This window comes from Sus scrofa, chromosome 8, assembly GCF_000003025.6.
Source record: "Sus scrofa isolate TJ Tabasco breed Duroc chromosome 8, Sscrofa11.1, whole genome shotgun sequence".
In the NCBI taxonomy this organism is placed as follows: domain Eukaryota; kingdom Metazoa; phylum Chordata; class Mammalia; order Artiodactyla; family Suidae; genus Sus; species Sus scrofa.
Window position 1 is genome coordinate 70,192,798 of NC_010450.4, and position 21,753 is coordinate 70,214,550.

The window sequence follows — 21,753 nt, forward strand, 5'->3', positions numbered from 1 at the left end:
AGTACTGCATTTCTTACCTTCTTGGGCGCTTATAAACTGCCAGGAAGTAATATTCTGTGCAGTGTTTTTACTAGAAATGATGCCATGGTGTATATGTGTGGGTTTGGGTGTGTGTGTGGGGGGTTACTTTGCCACTGCTTACTGACCCCACAGTAATCAGTGACAAGAATGGCAAGACTGGCAGCTGTTGTCACAGAGTTGTCTTGGAAGATGAGATAAAATATTTCCTTGAGAAAGTGAGGAAAGTTGTGTAGTACAAAGCTCATGAGTTTAGGGTCTTGTACAGGATACACTATTAAGAGTGAACTGACTTTGCCTGCAGGTCAAAAGTCTATGGAGTCGTGTATATACAGCATGGCCTGAGGTTTTGCATATGAGTTCTGGACCATGGTGACCTGCCTCTTTTGGAAAAATAACCAAGTCTTTAATAGAGTCAATACTCTAGTCCAGACCTTGATTACATGACTTGATAATTTTAAAATATATGTATATGTGAAAGTTATGAAGAATCATATAGTATAGCTAGTATAATGCAGAACTAAAAAGTAGAATTGGAATCCTTGACAAAATTATAAATATATTTTTAAACCTGAAGAATAGGTGTCAAATATACCAGACAAATTTTGCTTGCTCATCTGGAGAATCATAGATGTTTTGTTCACTCTTGTACCCCATGTGGTTGACTGTTCCTTGTTGCCTTTTTGGTACCACATTTATTCTTTTGCTTTCCAGACATGATGCAGTTATTATCTCAGGAACTGAAATGGCCAAACAAATCCAGAAAGAAATACAACAAGGTGTGGTATCTTGGATTTCCCTTGGGAACAGAAGACCTCACCTCAGTATCATTTTAGTGGGCGATAATCCAGCCAGCCACACGTATGTCACGAAGAAGATCAAAGCTGCCACTGCTGTAGGTGGGGATGCATTTTAGTGGTACTTGTCACTAGATAACGTTTTCTGGTTTTACTTCAAAGTGTGATAATTATCAATGGTAACTGTCAACTAAGTGCTCTTTGAATAACATTATTATAGATTATTTAGTTATCAAAGTCATTTCTTCCTCTTTTTCTTCAGATTTTATATTGAATCAGTTCAGTGTGATTTCAGATCCTGTGATCAGATGTGATATCAACACTGTACATTTAAAGAGCTGTTTTTATTACATTTGCTCTAATCATGTGATAAACCTGGCTAGTTCACTGTGTTGAATTTGGCCTAATAGTGATAGTGGTGGTCTTGACATTCTTACTCTGTTCAAATCCACTCGCAGTAGCTTATCACAAATAAGTGCAGTTTGCCTAATAGGATACTGGGCCAAAGAATGCATGTGAGTAATAAAACATCTGTACTGTTTGAAAAATCCCTCCCGATGATGCTTTGAACATCATTTTTGTAGAAGGGGGTCAGGAACAGAGGGAACCAGTCACACACTGTGCAAGATACCATTAATGAAGAAACACATCTTTGTTGCTCAAGTGACTTTCTATACTTGTTTTTCTTCCAGGTATCTATAGTGAGATCATTCTAAAACCTAAGGATGTTTCTCAGGAAGAACTGTTGGATATAACTGATCAACTGAACATGGACCCAAGAGTCAGCGGTATATTGGTTCAGTTGCCACTGCCAGGTACCTAGTGCTCTTCTCTGTGTCTGCTTTGGTTAGGAGCAAGGCCATCTTTCAACATTAGATCATGGCACCCTAAGTAATTTATAAAATATGTCCAGAAGGGGACTGGCTATTATATTAGCATATGACAAGTGACAATTTCTGAATGACTTATGTTTACAATTACTGAAAATTGTGAAAGAAAAATTTAGGCTTTGGCAATATATGTAGTTCTTGTTTTGCACAATAGTGCAAGACCTTAAAAATGCCTGTGTAAGCTGAAACTAGCAAAGTGATCTTAATAAATCAATAGGAAAATAACAATTTTATGTTTTCTCAAAATATTAAAACTCTCTTATGGTGGTTTATAAGTGTATACAGAAATGGAAAAATAGTAAAACTAAGATTTCTTCAGTACACTCTAATTTAAAACATTAGGGACATTAAGAATTGAAGTATTTTATTCATTGCCAAAATCTTGCCAAGAGGCGTTTGAACAGTAACCTGCCTTGTTCTCATCATGTAACTTACAGTATGGAGTACACATCTTTTCTGTGCCTTATGCCTTGGTGAATTGAACTGTTAATTCCTTTCTGAGTTTGGATCAACTTTCATTTTGTCCTTTCAAATTCATGAAATAGCTCTGAGAATTTCTTTAGAAAATAAGAAGTTTTATTCTAGTGTCACTTCCTTTGGGGCATTGTCATCCTTTTTGTCACAATAATATCCCTCATTTATATTGGTTTGCCTTCACTAAGTTCCCATGGCTACATAACTACATCACTCCAAAGGACACTGTCAACATTCCAGATCATCACCTATATCTTGTACAACTCATTTCCATTCAATTAGAATCCTACTGAAGCGACTTGATCTTTTTTATGTTCATGTCTTACCTTCTTGCTGGCCTAGGTCTCTTCTATCTTTGCTTTGCTGTTACCATCTTCAGATCTTTTTTTCACATCTAGTTTCACTTCCAGCATCTTCACATTTTTTTTTTTTTTTTTTTTTTTGTCTTTTAGGGTCATACCCAAGACATATGGAAGTTCCCAGGCTAGTGGTCGAATTGGAGCTGTAGCTGCCGGCCTACACCACAGCCATAGCAAAGCCAGATCTGAGCCGCGTCTGTGACCTACATCACAGCTCACAGCAATGCCAGATCCTTAACCCACTGAGCGAGGCCAGGGATTGAACCTGCAACCTCATGGTTTCTAGTTGGATTTGTTTCCGCTGCATCATGGCAGGAACTCCCCAGCATCATCACATTTTATTTCCCTGTTGCACTTTCATCTTTATGGGCTAATTCCCTTTTCTACCCACTTTTGGAAATGTCTGGTGAATTTATCACTGGGAGAAAAGGAGACAGTATGATTTGCTGTCTTAAGTTTGAAAGGAATAACAAGTGCGCAGTGACGAGCATTGACGGACTTTGAAGGAAGTGACATGTTACTCATTGATCGTGATGCTCATCTGTTATTTACAGAGTGATTTTTGGACTAAAGAGTCGGCATCTCTTATATAATTACTCCAGTTAATATGCCATGATAACTGAAATTTGAACTATGTTGTTGGAGACTGGTGTTATTTGACTACATTGTGGCATTGCAATTTGTGCATATTTCAATCAGCAAAGCAAGGACTGCCTGAATATTACAGATTACAGATTACAGTAGTTTTGAGTTCTTCCTATAAGCTTTGCCCTGCAGAAAGTAAATCTGTATGATGCTGTTGCCTAGGAGCTTTGTATGATATTAATATTTTAATTTATCCAATGATATAACTTAATATCTTAGTATATGTTATAACATTTGTGCTATTTCAATTGCATCCAAAATTCACATTTCTAATTTGTATCCTCCAATATGGCTGCATTAAAAAAATTAGAAAGGATCTTAGAAGTTACCAGTTTCCCTTTAAGAAAATCTGACAGAGAATACTATAGTCATCTTGTTAAAATAGCATGGCGATTTATGACTTACTTTTATAACTATGAAATGACTTCAACACATACAACACAGGCATTTTATATCATAAGAAATTAAGGTCTAGGAAATATCAGGGGTATATCAGCATCACACATCTGTCCAAAAATTTTTGGCATTGGGTTTAAGCCCGATTGTTTGGCTCTTGCAAGACAGGAATCTTTTATTTATTTATTTGGACTGTATTTGCCAAGCAATGTTCTTGTGGTTTCCAGTTTAAAATTTTTTCTTACTTATATTTGTACTACATTCAAATTATTATGAAAACATCATAAATTTCCAAATATTTAGGCTTAGAAATTTAAATTCATGTCTGTAGAAATTTGACCCCTTTATGAGCAATATTCCTTCGCTGAATTTATTAGCAGTTTGCCACTAGATGGCACTGGTGACTCATCTGTACTAAAATAAATTGCTTGAGTTCTGTGTTCATTTGAGAGAGAAGCATAGATCCAAAGGAACATGGCGATAACAAATATCTAGGTGCTTTGAGAAAGGGCATTTTTCTATCCAGCTGAAAAGCCAATAATATTGGAATAACAGTGGCTATAATTTATTATGTTAAGCATTTGTTATATCTCAGGCATTTCACATTTTTTGATTCATGGAATCCTCACAATTACCCTGTGGAGGCAGAACTTTTATGATGTACATTTTACTGAGGAGGGATTTGAGTTACAGAAAGGTTAGGTAACTTCCCCTAAGGTCACAGAGCTGGTGCTTGATTGAGCTGGGCTGTGAATCCAGGCAGACTGGTCCCTCGTGCCATTACCATTATATTACCAGCCTCACCACCATGACAGTGTTAGCTCGTGAGTAATGTGTGCTTCTGTGTGGCAGGTCTTCTTTTATAGGTGATGTTATTTAATCCTCAAAACAGCCTTAAGAGTAGGAATTATCTTCATTTTACAGATGAGGAGGCTCATCTATATTACTCAACCTACTTAACCTACATTATACTGGGACATAGAATTTGTTGGTTAATAGAAGAAGTTGGATAAAGTAGGAAATCATAAAACAATGCATTTTACCATAAACATTGTATTGTAACATAAAGCATTTATAATATATGAATTCATCAATCTTTTGATGTAGGTTGTTGGGAAGGAAGAAATTTTCCTCTTCTCTTCTCTTCTGAGTTCTTCTTCTGGCTGGCCTGGAAGTACACTGACATGAGACAGATTAACGGGTAAAAAACAAACAAAAGTTTAAAAACATGCGTACATGGAAGAGACCCAGGAAAATTGAGTAATTTGTAGAAATGGCTGAAGCCCTTACCTTAAATACCATTTTCAGCCAAAGACAAAAGAAGATATTTAGAGTAGTGGTTTGGGGCTTCAGAGGGGAAAAAGCAATTCACCTAGAGATGCAACAGCGAATGTTTGCTGAGTCATGCAGGGATAGTGGAACAGAGTGGATTCTGATCTTTAGGCATTGCTGAGTTCACTCAGCACGTCTCGCCATAGTCTTTGCAGAGATCTCTGGTCATGGCTCTGTTCTGGAGACAGGTCCTTTATCTAAATTCTTCAGGCAGCTAAGGGGGAGGTAAAAAAGGCAGACTTACTGTGTCTTCTGTTTCTTAAAAATAATCAGCCTTGATATCACTTATAACTGGAATCTAATATCCAGCACAAATGAACATCTCCTTAGAAAAGAAAATCATGGACTTGGAGAAGAGACTTGTGGCTGCCTGATGGGAGGGGGAGGGAGTGGGAGGGATCGGGAGCTTGGGCTTATCAGACACAACTCAGAATAGATTTGCAAGGAGATCCTGCTGAATAGCATTGAGAACTTTGTCTAGATACTCATGTTGCAACAGAAGAAAGGGTGGGGGAAAAAATGTAATTGTAATGTATACATGTAAGGATAACCTGACCCCCTTGCTGTACAGTGGGAAAATTAAAAAAAAAAAAAAAAAATCAGCCTAAACTAATCCTTATGCCAAGGAGACATTTTGGGTGGGGGTGGGGGGCAAATCGTGCCTTCTCCCCAGATACAAGGCTCTTTGGAATCTACCATCTGGAATTTTGTGTTATCTTCTGGCATTAATAATACCTATGATTTATTGCCTATAATTTTCAGTGTGAGGTAAAACTGAAGTGAAAATTCATCTTTTTAAATGTCTCCCAACCTTCATAATTGTCTTGTCCTTATCTAAGTCATTGTTTCTTTTTAGTTTTTGAGTCTTTTGAAAATATTCAACTTAGTCTTCATAGAAATAACAATTGTTTGTACTCTTTTTCATTAAATCACATAATTTACTGTGAAAGAACTGGCAAAGGCAGATTGGGAAACTCACACAATTGTTCCTTGATTATCACAAAACTCAAATTTTAAAATTTCATTTTCTGGTGGTTGCTGCTTGTATACAGAAACACAATTGATTTTTTTAATATATTGACTTTGTACTCAGTGATCTTGCTAAATTCACTTTCTTTGTTCTTTTGTTTTGTTATTTTGTATATTCTTTAGAATATTCTGCATAAACAGCCATCTGTGACTAGAGAGTTTACTTCTTCCTTTCTGAACTTTAAGTCTTTTTTTCTTTTCCGTATCTTATTACACCGGCTAGGATCTCCAATAAAGCACTGAATAGAAATGATGGGGGTGGACACCCTTGCCGCCTTCTGATCTTGGGGGGAAGATTCAAGTTTTCATTATTAAGTATCATGTTAGGTGTAAATGTTTTTTGTGAATGCCTGTCATATTGAGGACGTCCAGCTTTGCTTTGCCCTTGTTGAGCCACCAGCTGCAATCTGTTTCATTCTCTACTCTTAGATGGGCTTCTTGATTTGCTTCTTGTGTGTGTTGTTCAGGGGTCAGGCAGATTGGGCAGAATTTATATACATAATTTAAGTCTCCTCTCTGTGGTTATCTCTTTTCCTGGATATATCCCTTCAATTTCCAGCTTCTACAGTGGCCCGAACTTTGTCCCTTGATTCCTCAAGCAAGGAAGACTGCAGATTTCCATCCAAATGCTAACTGTCCTGTGTCTAGAAAAACGTCCTAAATGGGAAACTCTTTCAGTGACATTCCTTTTACGTGTCTACTCGCTTCCAAATCCGTTGGCTTCTAGTAACTCTCCAGTGTTTTCAGATAGTTGTGGTTTTTAAATATTTTAAATTTTACTTTCTATTTAGTTATTAAAAAATGACTACATTCCACATGTTGTTCAATAATCCTTGATAGTTCTTTCTTAATATATTTTTTCCAATGTTTATAATTGTTTTCTGTGAGAAGTTAGGTCCAATATAACCAACAGTATCATACAGGGAGCCTACATTTTTTTTTTTTTTTTTTAGGGCTGCGCCCTTGGCATATGGAAGTTCCCAGGCTAGGGGACTAATTGGAAATGCAGCGGCTGGCCTACACCATAGCCACAGCAATACAGGATCCAAGCCATACCTGCCACCTACAGCACAGCTCACGGCAACACCAGATCCTTAACCGACTGAGCATGGCCAGGGATGGCACCCACATCCTCATGGGTACTAGTCAGGTTCACTAACGCTGAGCCATGATGGAAACTCCTACATTTTTAAATAATGTGGTCAGAGTAGTCTTTACAGAGAATGTGGAATTTAAGCAAAGATTTTAAAGAAGAGAGGAATTTAGCCAAAGTCGGAGTTTTTTTGGAAAAGCCTCCAGGCAGGCAGCAGAGCAATAACCACGGTGGGAAATGCTTGATATGTTAGAGGAATAGGAAGGAGGGCATGGTTTTGAGGAAAAGGGTGGTGTAATGGACATCCATTTCAAAAATATAACCCCTGCTATTTTGTAAGTAGGTTATATGGATGCAAATGTAGAAGCTGATAATTAAGTAGAATTAATTGTTGCAAGAACTCAGAGGAGAAATTATTACCCCTCAGCTCAAACCAGAGAGGACATGGTGAGACTAGTGAAGTGCTAGATATGTTATGAAGGAAGAGGCATTAGATTTTTCAATTGATTGGATGTTGCGTGTGAAAGAAAGTGAGGGGTCCAGGATGACCCCAGGTTTCTCTGGCCAGTAACACAGAAAGATGGAATTGCATCAGCTGAGATGGAGAAGGCGATGGATTTAATAAGACAAGATCCGTGCCCTGAAAGACTCACTGTCCTAAGTGAGTGAGATGTTTAAATAACTAACATGATCAACTAACTGAACTCATGTGGTAAGTACTTTTTTAAAAATTATAGTTGATTTACAGCATTGTGCCCATTTTTGCTGCACAGCATAGTGACCCATACTATCTTCCATCGTTTTCTGTGGCGATTGGATATAGTATAGTTCCCTTTGTTATACAGTAGGGTCTCATTGCTTATCCATTCTAAATGTGGTAGTTTGCATCTACCGACCCCAAACTCCCTGTCTGTGTCCATCCTACTCCCTCCCCCCTTTCCCCTTGGCAACCACAAGCCTGTTCTCCATGTCCATGAATCTGTTTCTGTTTTGTACATAGGTTCATTTGTACCATATTTTTATAGCAGTTCTGTGGGGACCACAGGAGGAAAAGAGTATCATTTCACTTGATGATGAGGGAACAGGTGGTAATGGGTCAGTGAAAGTATTAAAGAATAAATAGGATGTGAAAGAACAGGGAGGAAGGAATGAGTAATGGAAAAATACTCATGGGCAAGAATACAGAAATGCAAAAATGCTAAGGGCTTGGGAACGGCCCATAGTTTGATGTGACTTGAGTTAAGAATGTGTGATAATTATGACTGGGAGAGGGATGGAGCGCTTGGAGAGGGAAAAGTACAGGACAAAAGATAGAATCAAGCTAAAGAACATGCTATTTACTATGCTACTGAGCTTGCACTTCTTCCACAGGCATTGGGGAAGCAGAAAGAGGTACTTTTAAACAGTAATGTGAAAATCCTTGGATGGAAAATAAACTAGTAATTTGTTCTTTTTGTTTTTGTTATTCCTTGTCCAAAGGCAATTAAACATATTGTAAATTAATCACAAAAATATATATTCAGTGTTGCAGTTCTACAGTGTAGTCCCTAAAGGCATTCCCTGAGCTGTTCTACTACAGTGCTATGAATTTAATTGGGTGACTTTTTTTTTCCTGGCATGATTTAATGACTTCTCATAACATTAAATCAATGGGAAAAACACACTCACAAAGTGAATAATGTCAGGTTTCCCATTCATTGGTGTAAGGAATTAAGTGGTTAACTGTTTGCCGAGGTAGCCTGTGAATCAAAAATGTTTTAGAATCATTGTGAAAAAATTAATGCCATTGACACCTATGATTGTTTCTTCTTTTCAAGTCATGAGCCCCAGGGGTGAGACATCAGGGGACTTTCAGTAGCAGTCAGTCAAAAGCAAGAAATGTATCTATTTCTCTTACTCATTTAACAAAAGTGCATATTTGCTGTAAAATGTTTGATACTTTTTTGCATGTGTTTAAATACTTGTTAGGAATACAGTTGTCTTTGGCAGTCTAGAAGAAACAGTACATTCCTTGGGATATTTTAGGATTATGAAATGTCTGGATTAGAAGGGATTGGGGGCCCTCTCTGAATTTGATTTTTTGTGTGGTATTTAATATGGTTAATATTTATGACTTCTATATAATACAGAAGGAAAAACTGAATTTAGGGCAAAAAAATATTTGGATTTTAATTTGGTACCCTCCTCTTAGTAGCAGTTTAAGGTTGGATGAGTCTCAAACTCTTTGAGCTTCATCTTTAAAATGAAGAGAAACCTTTTCTACCTTAGTCCTCTGTAACTACGAGGACCAAAGGAGAAACCTATCTGACGGTAACACAAACATTACAAAGCCCTATTTGAATGTAAGATATACAAACTTGTATTATTTCCATACACTGTAGATTACATAATAAAAGGTACATCTTTCCTGACAAAGGGTGTATGTGAGATTTAGTCCACTGCTGAAATAACATAGAGTTACATAAAAATGACGTATGAATTGATTTCCTTAATTTTTTTTTTCAGGCCCACACCCTTGGCATATGGAAGTTCTCAGACTAGAGGTTGAATTGGAGCTCCAGCTGCCAGCCTACACCACAGCTCACAGCAACGCCAGATCTGAGCCACGTCTGCAACATACACCACAGTTTATGGCAACGCTGGATCCTTAACCCACTGATTGGGGCCAGGATAGAACCTGTGTCCTCATGGATCCTAGTTGGGGTCATAATCCCCTGAGCCACAACAGGAACTCCAATTTCCTTGATTTTTATGATCTTAATATTTTTAATCTACTCATGTAGTTCTTTTCCTTTTAAATTAAATAATCAGCACATGAATTATCAGTTTTCATGTGTTCTCCACATCACACCTTTTATATGTCCACACATCTGTCTTTTAAACAAGTATTTAAGACAAATTCATTTTGAAATGGTGATCTCAGTTGCAGTTTAAGAAGTACATTAGAGGGAGTAGGATGGACTGGGAGTCCAGTGTTAATAGGTGCAAACTATTGCCTTTGAAATGGATAAGCAGTGAGATCCTGCTGTATAGCACTGGGAACTATATCCAGTCACTTGTGATGGAGCATGATAGAGGATAATATGAGTAGAAGAATGTGTGTGTGTGTGTGTGTGTGTGTGTGTGTGCGCGCGAGTGCGCGCCTGGGTCACTTTGCTGTCCAGCAGAAAATTGACGAACACTGTAAACCAACTATAATGGAAAAAATAAAAATCATAAAAAAGAAGTATATCAGAGGACAGGTCTATAATTGCCAGTTTCTAGTGCTTGCCTACAAATTTTCAGATGTTTACATTGCTTTCTGAGCATTTCGGCTGCTGTGTGGGATGAATTATTTGTTAAAACTGAATGTTATTTTCAGTAAATAAAATAGCACAAAGCAGTAGATGGCAAAATTCAGGGCAGCTCAGACCCATTTGGTGAGAAAATGGCTCTCAAAATCTACAAAAGATCCTTCATTGAGTTCTTTCAATCATACATACATTATTGGCCTGTACATGCAAATTTGAACTTAGAGAATGAACTAATTTCAGCCATAGTTCAGTAGTGGAGATTTCAATTATAGTTATTTCTCTTTTTTATTTACAAATCTCATGATTTTATTGTAAAAAATCTCCATGGACTGAAGCTTCTGCATGAGTGACAGGTGTCTGAAAAATGAATCATCACGATCATCATCATCCAGATTCAAAAAGGAAGCACTATGTTTTTCCTCAAATAGTAATTTAAATATATAATTCTAAAGAAAAGTTTTGCTGGAACCTTAATCATCTTCTAACTTCAAAGAAAACAGAGGATTACTCTGCCAGGATGCTATAGAATGAATACAATTATTGAAAGTGACAAACTTCATTGGAGAGATATTTCAGAGACCCAATTTCCATTTGAATATGATTCCTATTATGACTTTTATATATGTAAGGGACTTTGGTAGTCTAGTGATGGCAAATTGGATCTATAAATATTTAAAATATTTAAATATGTCTTATTTAAATATTTTAGGCCCTTGGGTTAATTGTTAGGTTTAGGATAACCTAAACTACTCTGCACAGGGCAGAATTAAGAGCCTATTTATATTTCTAGACTTATTACTTTTCAAAATGAGAGGATTGGCATCTCATATCTCATTTGATTAGTTCATTACTTCAGGTTATGACCTTTTTCTTTCAGAGAAGAAACCATAATGATACTTTGGATATCCGTGTACTAATATAAGCAAAATGTGTGTGTGTGTGAGAGAAGAGAGAGAGATGCTCTTTCTGATGTCATTTGGGAGGAATGCTAGGGCATTAATGATATTATGACTATTTTTAACACTAACAAAACCCTTTTAATCTGCAGTGCTAGTGATATTCAATAGAAGCCTATATGGGGAAATGTACAGGAAAATCATATATTTAAAGACTTATCACTTGGCTCTTTCCAGATCTCATTGGTATTGTTTTGTTTCACAGACTAGCCCCTTTCAGCAGGCCAGCCACTTCTGGCCCCGGACTTATCATACACTCTTACAGCGGGTAATGACAGTCAAGAGAACTTTTGACTATTTTGGTGACAAGAAGGAACAGAGTAATGATTTTATATCTTAACTGAAGTTGAACCATAAGTGATCTGGCTGTAGGCCGTCAGATTTAATTATCCAGACTTCTAAATAAATAATTGTTGCAAAAGGAGATAAATTTTATTTATTTTTCAGACCATGTGGATGAGCGGCAGTATGTAATGCAGTTGCCCCCGAAAAAGATGTTGATGGATTTCATATCATCAACATTGGAAGACTCTGCCTTGATCAGCATTCTCTCATCCCTGCCACTGCTAGTGCCGTTTGGGAAATAATCAAAAGAACAGGTGAGTCTACAGGACATGGGTGCATTGCCTTGATGAAAAGAGTGAAAGAAAATAAGCCATAAAACTTCAGTCTATAGAAATATGTAAAGTTACAGACGTCAAAGAATAAATCCAAAATAAAATGAAGAACATGAACCAGGTTGCAAGTAATTACTGTTTCGCCTTTTAGGGAATGAATTTTCCATAAAGTAGGTTTGTCTCCCTCATTTTAAACTATAAACTAATTTTATTTATTTTTTTTTCTGCACCTGTGGCATAAGGAAGTTCCTGGGTCAGGGATTGAACCTTCGCTATAGCAGGGATGACACTGGATCCTTAACCCACTGAGCACCAAGGAACTCTCAAACTGATTGTATTTTGATGGGCATTTTTTCAAGATGTATCGTTTTTCCTTGCCTTAAAAAAAAAAAAAATACAAAATGGGCTAAATATTTTTGAACTATTTCTAATGACCTATAAACATTTGCCCTTGAACTATGCTCTAAATATAGTAATTCTCTTGAAGACCCTTAAGCAGGCAGGTGACGGTTCTCCTGCCTCCATCACTGTCACCTCCATTTCTGGCAGCATCTCCTCCTTTCTAACCTGTTCTTTTCTAAGACAGAGAGAGAACTTCCAAGGGAAAGAAGATCCTAGAATTATACTCTTACAAGGTTAGCACTTGGAAAAAACTTTAATTCTAACTTTTTTGTTTTACTAATGAAGAAATTGTGTCCCAAAGAGGTAAATGTCTTTTTATCTTTCAGATCTCTTTAAGTCCATAATATTATTACTTCTCTCCTGTGGAGTAAACTATAGGAGTTTCATGAAAAATATTTTTTTTCTCACTTCATTTGTCCCAGGTTTGCTCAAAATTTGATTGCCAAGTAAGCTAGACATTATCGTTCTTTGCTTACTTTTTTTTTTTTTTTTTTTGTCTCTTTTGTTGTTGTTGTTGTTGTTGTTGCTATTTCTTGGGCCGCTCCCGCGGCATATGGAGGTTCCCAGGCTAGGGGTTGAATCAGAGCTGTAGCCACCGGCCTACACTAGGCCACAGCAATGCGGGATCCGAGCCGCGTCTGCAACCTACACCACAGCTCATGGCAACGCCGGATCGTTAACCCACTGAGCAAGGGCAGGGATGAACCCGCAACCTCATGGTTCCTAGTCGGATTCGTTAACCACTGCGCCACGACGGGAACTCCTTACTTTCTAATTAGTAGTTGATATATTGTAAGTCTCCACATGTCTGATTCTTCATGTGAATTTTACCGCTTAAAAGTAATTTAATGGCAACTTGAAAATGTTTGTGGTTTTTTAAATGGGACATAATGAAAGGGGAAGTGACAAGTCCAAGAAGTATAAAAAGAAATATTTATAAATAATGAATGTGGGGACATGATAGACAAGGCATACAGTCATTCAAATTTAATTAGAAGTTTGTAAGGATGTTTCAGTTGGCCATTCAAATGTTTAATGTGCTTCTTATTGCTTCCTCTTCATTTAAATCAAACTTTGTGTTTTAAGGAATTGAAACATTTGGCAAGAATGTGGTTGTGGCTGGAAGATCCAAGAATGTTGGGATGCCCATTGCCATGCTCTTACACACTGATGGAGAACACGAACGGCCAGGAGGTAGGTGGAAGCCTGGAGAGCCCAGGTGCTCTTACAGTTTCTTACTTCTTAACTTCACTGAGTAATGGTGTTTGAAAATGTGTCTTAGCATATTTATAGGCTTATGCAAATGAAAGTTTCCCTTATTCCTCATCTAATGACCTGAGTGCCTTGATAGGGAATAAAAGAATTGCTGGAAATATGTGGCTCCTCTGTTTCTATTTTTTTCCTTTGGCTAGATCTACTTCCTTTAAATTGTTAAAAATATAGAATTAAGGAGTTCCCATCGTGGCGCATCGGAAACGAATCTGACTAGGAACCATGAGGTTGCGGCTTCGATCCCTGGCCTTGATCAGCGGGTTAAGGATCTAGCGTGTTGCCATGAACTGTGGTGTAGGTTGCAGACGCGGCTCAGATCCCATGTAGCTGTGGCTGTGGAGTAGGCTGGCAGCTATAGCTCCAGGGTTCAACCCCTAGCATGGGAACCTCCATGTGCTGCAGGTGTGGCCCTCAAAAGACAAAATATATATATATATATTTTATATAGACATTAAGAAAGGTGAGAAGGCTAGATACATCCTAGATACATAAAAATCACGTTAATAGATCTGTATCTATCGCGTACATAACACCTCACATCCCCAATACACACCACTAGTGTATGGATAGAAATTGTTGTTGTTTTTGTTGTTTTGCACCATTATTAACTTTGGTGAATTCCAGCTTTCTGATCCCAAATTTTAAATTACAGTTGACTCTTGGACAACATGGGCCCACTTATACTTGAATTTTTTTTTTGCTAATACTACAGTATTACACAATCTGCACTTAATTCAGTCAGTGGATGACAAACCATGACTACAGGGGTGGATTTTTGGACCGTGTGGAGGGTGGGTGCCCCAAACCTTTGTATTGTCCAAGGGCCAACTGTGTGATTTTATAATATCAGTTGACATAATTCATATGAAATAGTCTTTAAGCCACAAAGCTCTATGGAAAAATAAGCCCAGTGATAATGTATCGCTTATCTAAAATGGTGAATTATGAGACATTTGAATATTCTTTTTTCTCTTGGATTTCAGGACTTAAATACTGCCACAAGTCAGAATGCACATGTAGATCACAGTAAACTAGGGCCTGAGAGTGACTCAAGGTAACTTGAAAAAGCCTTAGTTTTGAAGAGCTCTTTGAAAGGCCAAATCTGGTGCTATGAACACAGTTTTCATGTAACCATCCACAGTGTTGCATGTCTAGCTTAACTATTCACTTCTGACTTAATCCGTCATGCTTATCTATCTGTCTCTTAGGGTGCAATAAAGATATTGATTCATATTTCCCTTTATGTAATAGTTTCTGTTAAGCAAGGTAAACCAACCAGGAAAATTTATGTAGGTGTACCTTTTTGTTGGAAGATTTTGACCAAGAGCCAGTAGGATGTTTTTTCCTTCATTTTCAACATTTATTTTCTTATCTCATCAATAACATAAAAGGCAGCGTTATGCAGTTCCATTACCTGAACAGCAATTTCTCATGAATTATCTTATTGAGTTCTTACTAATTCTGGCGTATATTCATGTTTACATTTGCAGCTAAAGGAAATGAGCTTTAGAGGTGTCAGTGACTGACCCAAGGTCGTACAAGGAAGTGGTATACAGAGTTGGGAGCTGGATGCCAACTGTGTCGTTAGGAGAATAGGCTTGAAGTCAGACCCTTTTCCTGCCAAGCCCTGTGTCCCCAGACAAGTCATTTAATCTGTGTATATCTCCACTTCCCTCATTCGTAAAGTACAGGTAATAATCTTCTTCACTGGGTTATTTCGAAGATTGAATGCGATTTGCATGTAAAGCACTACTTATAGTGCCTGACACAGTAAGTTAAATAAGCGCTTGGTATGTGTGAACTCTGGCTTGCTATTATTATTTCCATTATTATGCTTAAGCTAATCATCTGTGGCCGTACTAACTATAAAGTTTAAAGTAACATAGTCCAAGGTTAGTGATGTATTTTTCACTTTCATTTGAAATTTTCTTTTCTTTTCCCAGTGGGTTTCGTGTTTGCTTTTGGGGGGGAATCAAATCCAGTCTTTACCATAATAATTTGCATGAACATAGAATTTATAAAGTTTATAAAATATTAGGTCAGAAAATGACATCATAATATTCTGAATTGTACCTTACATTGCACTTTTCTTATAGATATTAATATATATTGCTGATTTCTTAACAAATTTCAATTTTGAATTATTTGTCTATAAAATACCTAAATTTAAGAAAATTTATTTACCTTTTCTTTATGCAATTTTCTTTTTTTTGGCTGCACTCATGGCATATGGAAGTTCCTGGGCTGGGGATTAAATCCAGGCCACAGCTGTGACCGACATCACAGCTATGGCAATGCTGGATCCTATATCACAGCTGTGACAATGCCACAGTGGTAACTCCTCTTTATGCAATTTTAAATCAGATATTCCTATGTCATAAAACATATTAATTTTATAAATATTTTTTATACTTTTTGTTTGTTTGTTTGTTTTTTGTCTTTTTGTCTTTTTGCCTTTTCTAGGGCCGCTTCCGTGGCATATGGAATTTCCCAGGCTAGGGGTCGAATCGAAGCTGTAACTGCTGGCCTACACCAGAGCCACAGCAATGCGGGATCCAAGCCACGTCTGCAGCCTACACCACAGCTCACGGCAACACTGAATCCTTAACCCACTGAGCAAGGCCAGGGATCAAACCTGCAACCTCATGGTTCCTAGTTGGATTTGTTAACCACTGTGCCATGACAGGAACTCCAAATATTTTTTATACTTTGCATTACAAAATATTTTCACTTGAATGCATGTTGAAGTTTGAACACGAGTGGAATTAGATGTAGTACTGGTTGCTTACATGCCAGGTGGTTAAGTTTACATTTATTATAGTAGCATCTAGATGCCATTCTAATTACAGTCTCTGAAAGGTAATAAATTATATAAAAATGATATTGGACAGTTTGCAACATAGGTGGTGTTTATTCTTAAGCGTATTTAATAGGAGTGTGGTGATGGTTAATATAATAAATTGTTAAGAGCTGCTTCCTGAAGATTTGGCATCTGTGGGAAAGTTAATATTTCAGACATCCATGTCTGCTGGAGCAGTAATTATGTGCAGTGATTACGTGTGCATTGTGAGCTAATGGAGATGATGATGAATTTGTGGGCAAATTCATATCTCTAGAACTTATTCTGATGAAACTCACAATATTGAGCATTCAATTCATTCTTTTTACCAAGAAAGATTCAGAGCCCTACTGATTCATTTGTGTCTTAAAGCCAAAGATAACTTCACTAGAAGAAAAATGACTGTACGATAATTGAGCTTGATTAATATGTCTACACAAGGCTGACTTTTAGTCTCGATAATGTAGGATATCATCCCAGCTGTTTTGTGAGAAGGAGCTTCTTTTAATTCTGCAAGGGCTTGAAATATGTAGAGGACTGAGAATGTGCTAAAATCTTGAGGTAAGGAGTTAGTGCTAATACTGGACATAGTGGGGTGCTGCTGGGAAATAACCTTCCACTGAGGACGTGCCATCATAGGAGGCTTTGAAGAGGATGTGACTCTAGAGCCACTATGTCATTTATAGAGAGCGACAGATGGCGCCTGTCTTCCAAAAGCTTATAGTCTCAGTAATGGGGGGGGGCAGGGTATGGGGTACAGAGGGGGGATGACATGCAAGTATGGGTGATTTAAATGATAAATATTCAGTGGCATAAAATTCAGCATCCTAAGAAAGCTTTCCATTTGCTAAGGGAAGCCCTTAGTAACCGTGGAAACTTAAAGAGACTGACAGTGGAGGGTCTTTGCTCATGAGCCCCACTACTCGTTAGGATCTTTCAGAACCGTTGTGACCGCACCTATGATTCACAGGTATTCTTTTAACTTCCTTGTATGTAGTAAGCTGCCCAGTTTCACCTTTCAGAATGAAAACAGGATACGCTGGCTTTAGCACAAATTCTTTATGTTTCGCTTTATCATGATGAGTAAAATAGGAGTTCCCCAATTTCTCTGAAACAGTTTTTATTTTTTCCTTCAAGATAACAAAGTGCCATAATGACCAGACAGTATATATATTTTCACCAGAGGAACACAGAATCTAGTTTTATTTCACATTTTTTAGAGTACATTCCCTTATGTCTATTTTGTATTCTTGCATAGGGCATGCCATCAAATAGATCCCCACAATTGGCCACAATGTGGGGTTACATGCTCCTCCTTCAACTAAAAGTTTGTTGTCCTATTGCAGTGACATTGGAGCTGGGACTTTTTAAAAGACATTTTGGAAGGGCCAACAACTACCTGATTTTGCTTCGAGTCCATAGGACCCAGAAATGTTCTTGATTTCATTCAGGCAATGCATTCAGTATATATTCCCTATGAAACACCAGGGGGCGTACAGTGGCGAAAACGATTTATTCCCGTTTCCAGAAGATAACAGACTGCATCTCCTTGGGTTAGCTTTGGACACCGTATTTTCTCAAAGTATGGCTTCTGCATTGGTGCTCAGCTTTTGCACTCAAGCTGCCTGTCCGGTGCAGCTTCTAAATAGCAGGCATTTTTTTTTATTTAAGGGACATCCTGTCTAAATGGAAAACCACAAGGTAATTTGTCAATGGAATGCCTCTCCTTCATGAAAACTGGCTCCAGTTGTGAGATGAACACTTTTGCCAGCCTGGGAGCATTGTCCCTCTGCTCCAGAAGGGGCCTTCGGTCGTTGAACAGGAATGGCTGTTCTAGGTGGTGCAACATGATGAGTGGTACGTGTGATTAAGCTCAGCCCCGTGCCAGGTGGGGCCAGGTGCTCTCAGGTTTCAAAGAGAGGAGCCATAAAGGAACACCCAGGAGTTGGGGAGTCACGCAAAGCAGTCACGCCAGTGGGGCTAAGATTCTTGGTCTTGTTGGCAGTGGAGCAGGACCTTTGCTACCTGTGGATGGACCATTGTCAAAATGGGGCAGGGAGGAGGCCGTGCATTTCGTCTTTGCTCCTCCCACCCCACTCTTTCTAAGATAGAAGTACTCGTGGTAAGATATCAGGGACATTATGTGTTCTGAGGCTTCCGTGATGAATAGACTTTACTGAATTACAGCTATGAGTTTGCAGAGTGGAGAGCAGTAGAAAAATAACAAATGTTTGTTGTAGTTGCATTTTCTAAGATGAATAGTAGGAGTGCTGTTTCATTTCCAGTGTCTCTATAATTCAGCCAGCCAGTATCTGGAAAGCACTGTACTTGGAAAATATCGCATATTCTCACCTCAGGCAGTTGAGACTATTAGTTACACCCTTGAAACTAACATTTGACACTATTTAAAATAAAAAGTGATGCCCCAATCTTTTCTTTCCCTTTCATTTTCTCTCTTTCCTCATGACCTCAGAGTACCAGGCATTTGTTTTATTACCAGCACAAAGCATCCTTTTTCTAATGTCTATAAGCCCGATTGTTCAAGGTCGCACTTCTAAGACTCCAGGGCTCTGCTCCACCAGCCTTTCCAGACATTCTTCCCATTGTGTTCCCTGGTACCTTACACTGAAGCCATAGAGCTACGTGCTGTTCCCCAAGCACACCATCCCTCCCAGGCCACCTTTCTATCCCAGACCCCCTTCCCTCTGCAGGAAATGTCCTTTCCATCACTCACCTGCTCTCCTCCCACCTCCCATCCGCCTTTCAAGAAGCACAAATCTAACTTAAGGCCTTTATATGTGTTGCCATTACAATACTAATCCTGTGGCATGTTGATTATCTAATTGTTCCCCCTTCCTATACACACATAGTAAACATGAACTGCTCAATGACAAATATTTCGTCTTAGGCTTTTTGTGTCTCTGAAATTTAGCACCTGTAATAATGCAACTAGTAGGGGAATCAGTAAAAGTTTATTTAGTGTCTCCTGTGCGCCTGTACTCTAGAAAATAAGACTGCAGGCAAGGGATTTAAAATAAAATGTGGCCGTTTATTGAAAACACCCCTGTGTGGTGGGGATGAGAGTGAGGGATAGCTTTACCACACGCTACTTCCTTACATTTTAACATTAGAGGCATTCATATAAAAGCATAACTTATGACTCCCTGCCCCCAAGAGTCAGATCACAGGGAGGGGGATGCCTCATGACACCCTGCAAGGGGACAGGAGACCTGAGCGTACTGGCAAGGCAGGGGAAATTGTTGCCGACAGCATTAATTGAAAGCAGTCACAGCATTTTCTCAATAAAACACTAAAAATCTGTCATTTTGTTTTTTCCCCCCTCGATCTGCTGACACATAATGCTGTCTTCTTACAGAGGGGCTGGTTTCTTTGTCACTAAGCTGGGGGGGAATATGATGGTGAAAAAAATCAGATTCTGCCCTGTCCTCTTGAGCTTGCAGTTTAGAAGGAAAGTTCATTAAATCACTGTAATTGTGCAAAAGGCTGCAAAAGAGCTGTAATAAAAAGCTTAGTTTTAGGAGGGAATGGAAGATTTCTAATTAGTTATACATGAATGTTACACCTTTTTTGTAATAAAAAGCTTAGTTTTAGGAGGGGAATGGAAGATTTCTAATTAGTTATACATGAATGTTATACCTTTTTTGTCCACTTTCTCTTACTTTACAATGAAATGTTTTTATTGTCTGCCTTCTGTCACTTCTCTCACTTTAAACAAAAGTTAACTCACAGACCAAAGTCAAAATAGTTTCTACTTGAAGTTATTAAACCCTTCTAAAATCTTTAAAGAAAAAAGTTTCCTCTGTACCAAATAAATAATTCATACCATAATGATAAATGATGATTTGATAATTAAAAAAATCATGTCACAGTGCCAAGCAGTGTGAATATAGATTTCACATATATATGTTATGTATGTATATACATGTAACATATATCCTGTTATATATAATATGTAATTTCCTCAAGTAGGAATCTCTGTAAACCTTTCCCGCCCCCTTACACACACCATCATAGACACAATGAAGAACTTTTCCTTCACAACATTTAATCAGTCTGTGATTTTCATTTGTTTGTGTCGTTATTTGATTGATGTTATCATATTCGCCAGACTATTAACTGTACAGGAGTGAAAACCAGATCTGTTTATCTTCCCGTTTATCTCCAGCATCAAGCACAATGGCTTTCCAAAAAATTTTTTTCGGTAAATAGATGAATGAATTCATTTAATTTATAAACAAAGAATATCATGAAACTTCTAATACAGGTATTCATAAGCTATAGGCTTAGGCACACCAGTATATCACAGGATCTTTAATGAGCTTAAAGAGTGACAAGAGTTAGTCAAATAAGTCTGGGAAATCTGGGTTAAACAAAAGTGACAAGAGTTAGTCAAATAAGTCTGGGAAATCTGGGTTAAACAAAATCAAAAAATGTCTTGATTGTGAATATAGCAATATAATATAGCCTTTAATATAGCTAGCACTATGAATCTCTGAGAGAGCCATGGTCTTTGGTATTTGATCCTGGGAATTTTATTTCCTCCTAAAACTATATATTTATATAGTTGCCAGATTTGTATCTATGTATTTGCTATATTTGTACTAGGATACCTCAGAAGTCTAGCCTTTTCCCACACAGATGATTAATAGGCAGTAAGCAGTACATTGTTTTTCAATGTGTCTGCATTTTTGACTCTCAAATTCTGGAATCTTGCAAATACTTATTTAGCATTAGTCTATGGTCTTTTAAGCAAGTTTGCAAAATCAGACATTGTAGTAAGATCCCTGAGTTTACTGTCATCTATTAATCTTGGAAAAAAGAAAATAAATGCAAAATTATATAAAGCTTTAACGAACAGACCCATACAAAAAGAGCTGATCTTCATATTCTTTTTGTTCGTTTTTGTCTTTTTTGTTGTTTTAGGGCCGCACCTGTGGGCATATAGAGGTTCCCAGGTTAGGGGTCGAATCAGAGCTATAGCTGCCGGCCCAACCACAGCCACAGCAATAGGGGATCCGAGCTGTGTCTGCAACCTACACCACAGCTCATAGCAACGCTGATCCTTAACCCACTGAGCAAGGCCAGGGATTGAATCTGCATCCTCATGGTTACTAGTCAGATTTGTTAACCACTGAGCCACAACTGGAACTCCCTTGATATTGTTGATACTGTTTTCTATTGGTCTCCCAGCCAAAACAGCTGAGAAGACAGGGGCAGTACTTTGGCTCAGGCTAATACTTATCCTTTGTTCCATAGCTGAGCTGGCTACCTCATTTTGACTAGGATTTAGGAGTGTGTGATTGTTTTAAATTTTTAGTAA

The 21,753-nt window shown here is 37.9% G+C and overlaps 1 protein-coding gene across 1 annotated transcript in view; it reads left to right on the top strand.

The window, feature by feature from the left end:
* MTHFD2L (methylenetetrahydrofolate dehydrogenase (NADP+ dependent) 2-like) overlaps positions 1-21,753 on the top strand; it is a 108,656-nt gene that overhangs the window by 13,097 nt on the left and 73,806 nt on the right. The window contains 5 exon segments of the mRNA XM_021101430.1: positions 733-917; positions 1,508-1,630; positions 11,730-11,744; positions 11,747-11,881; positions 13,388-13,495. Coding sequence (XP_020957089.1) covers positions 764-917; positions 1,508-1,630; positions 11,730-11,744; positions 11,747-11,881; positions 13,388-13,495 — 535 coding nt within the window. The 5' untranslated portion in view covers positions 733-763.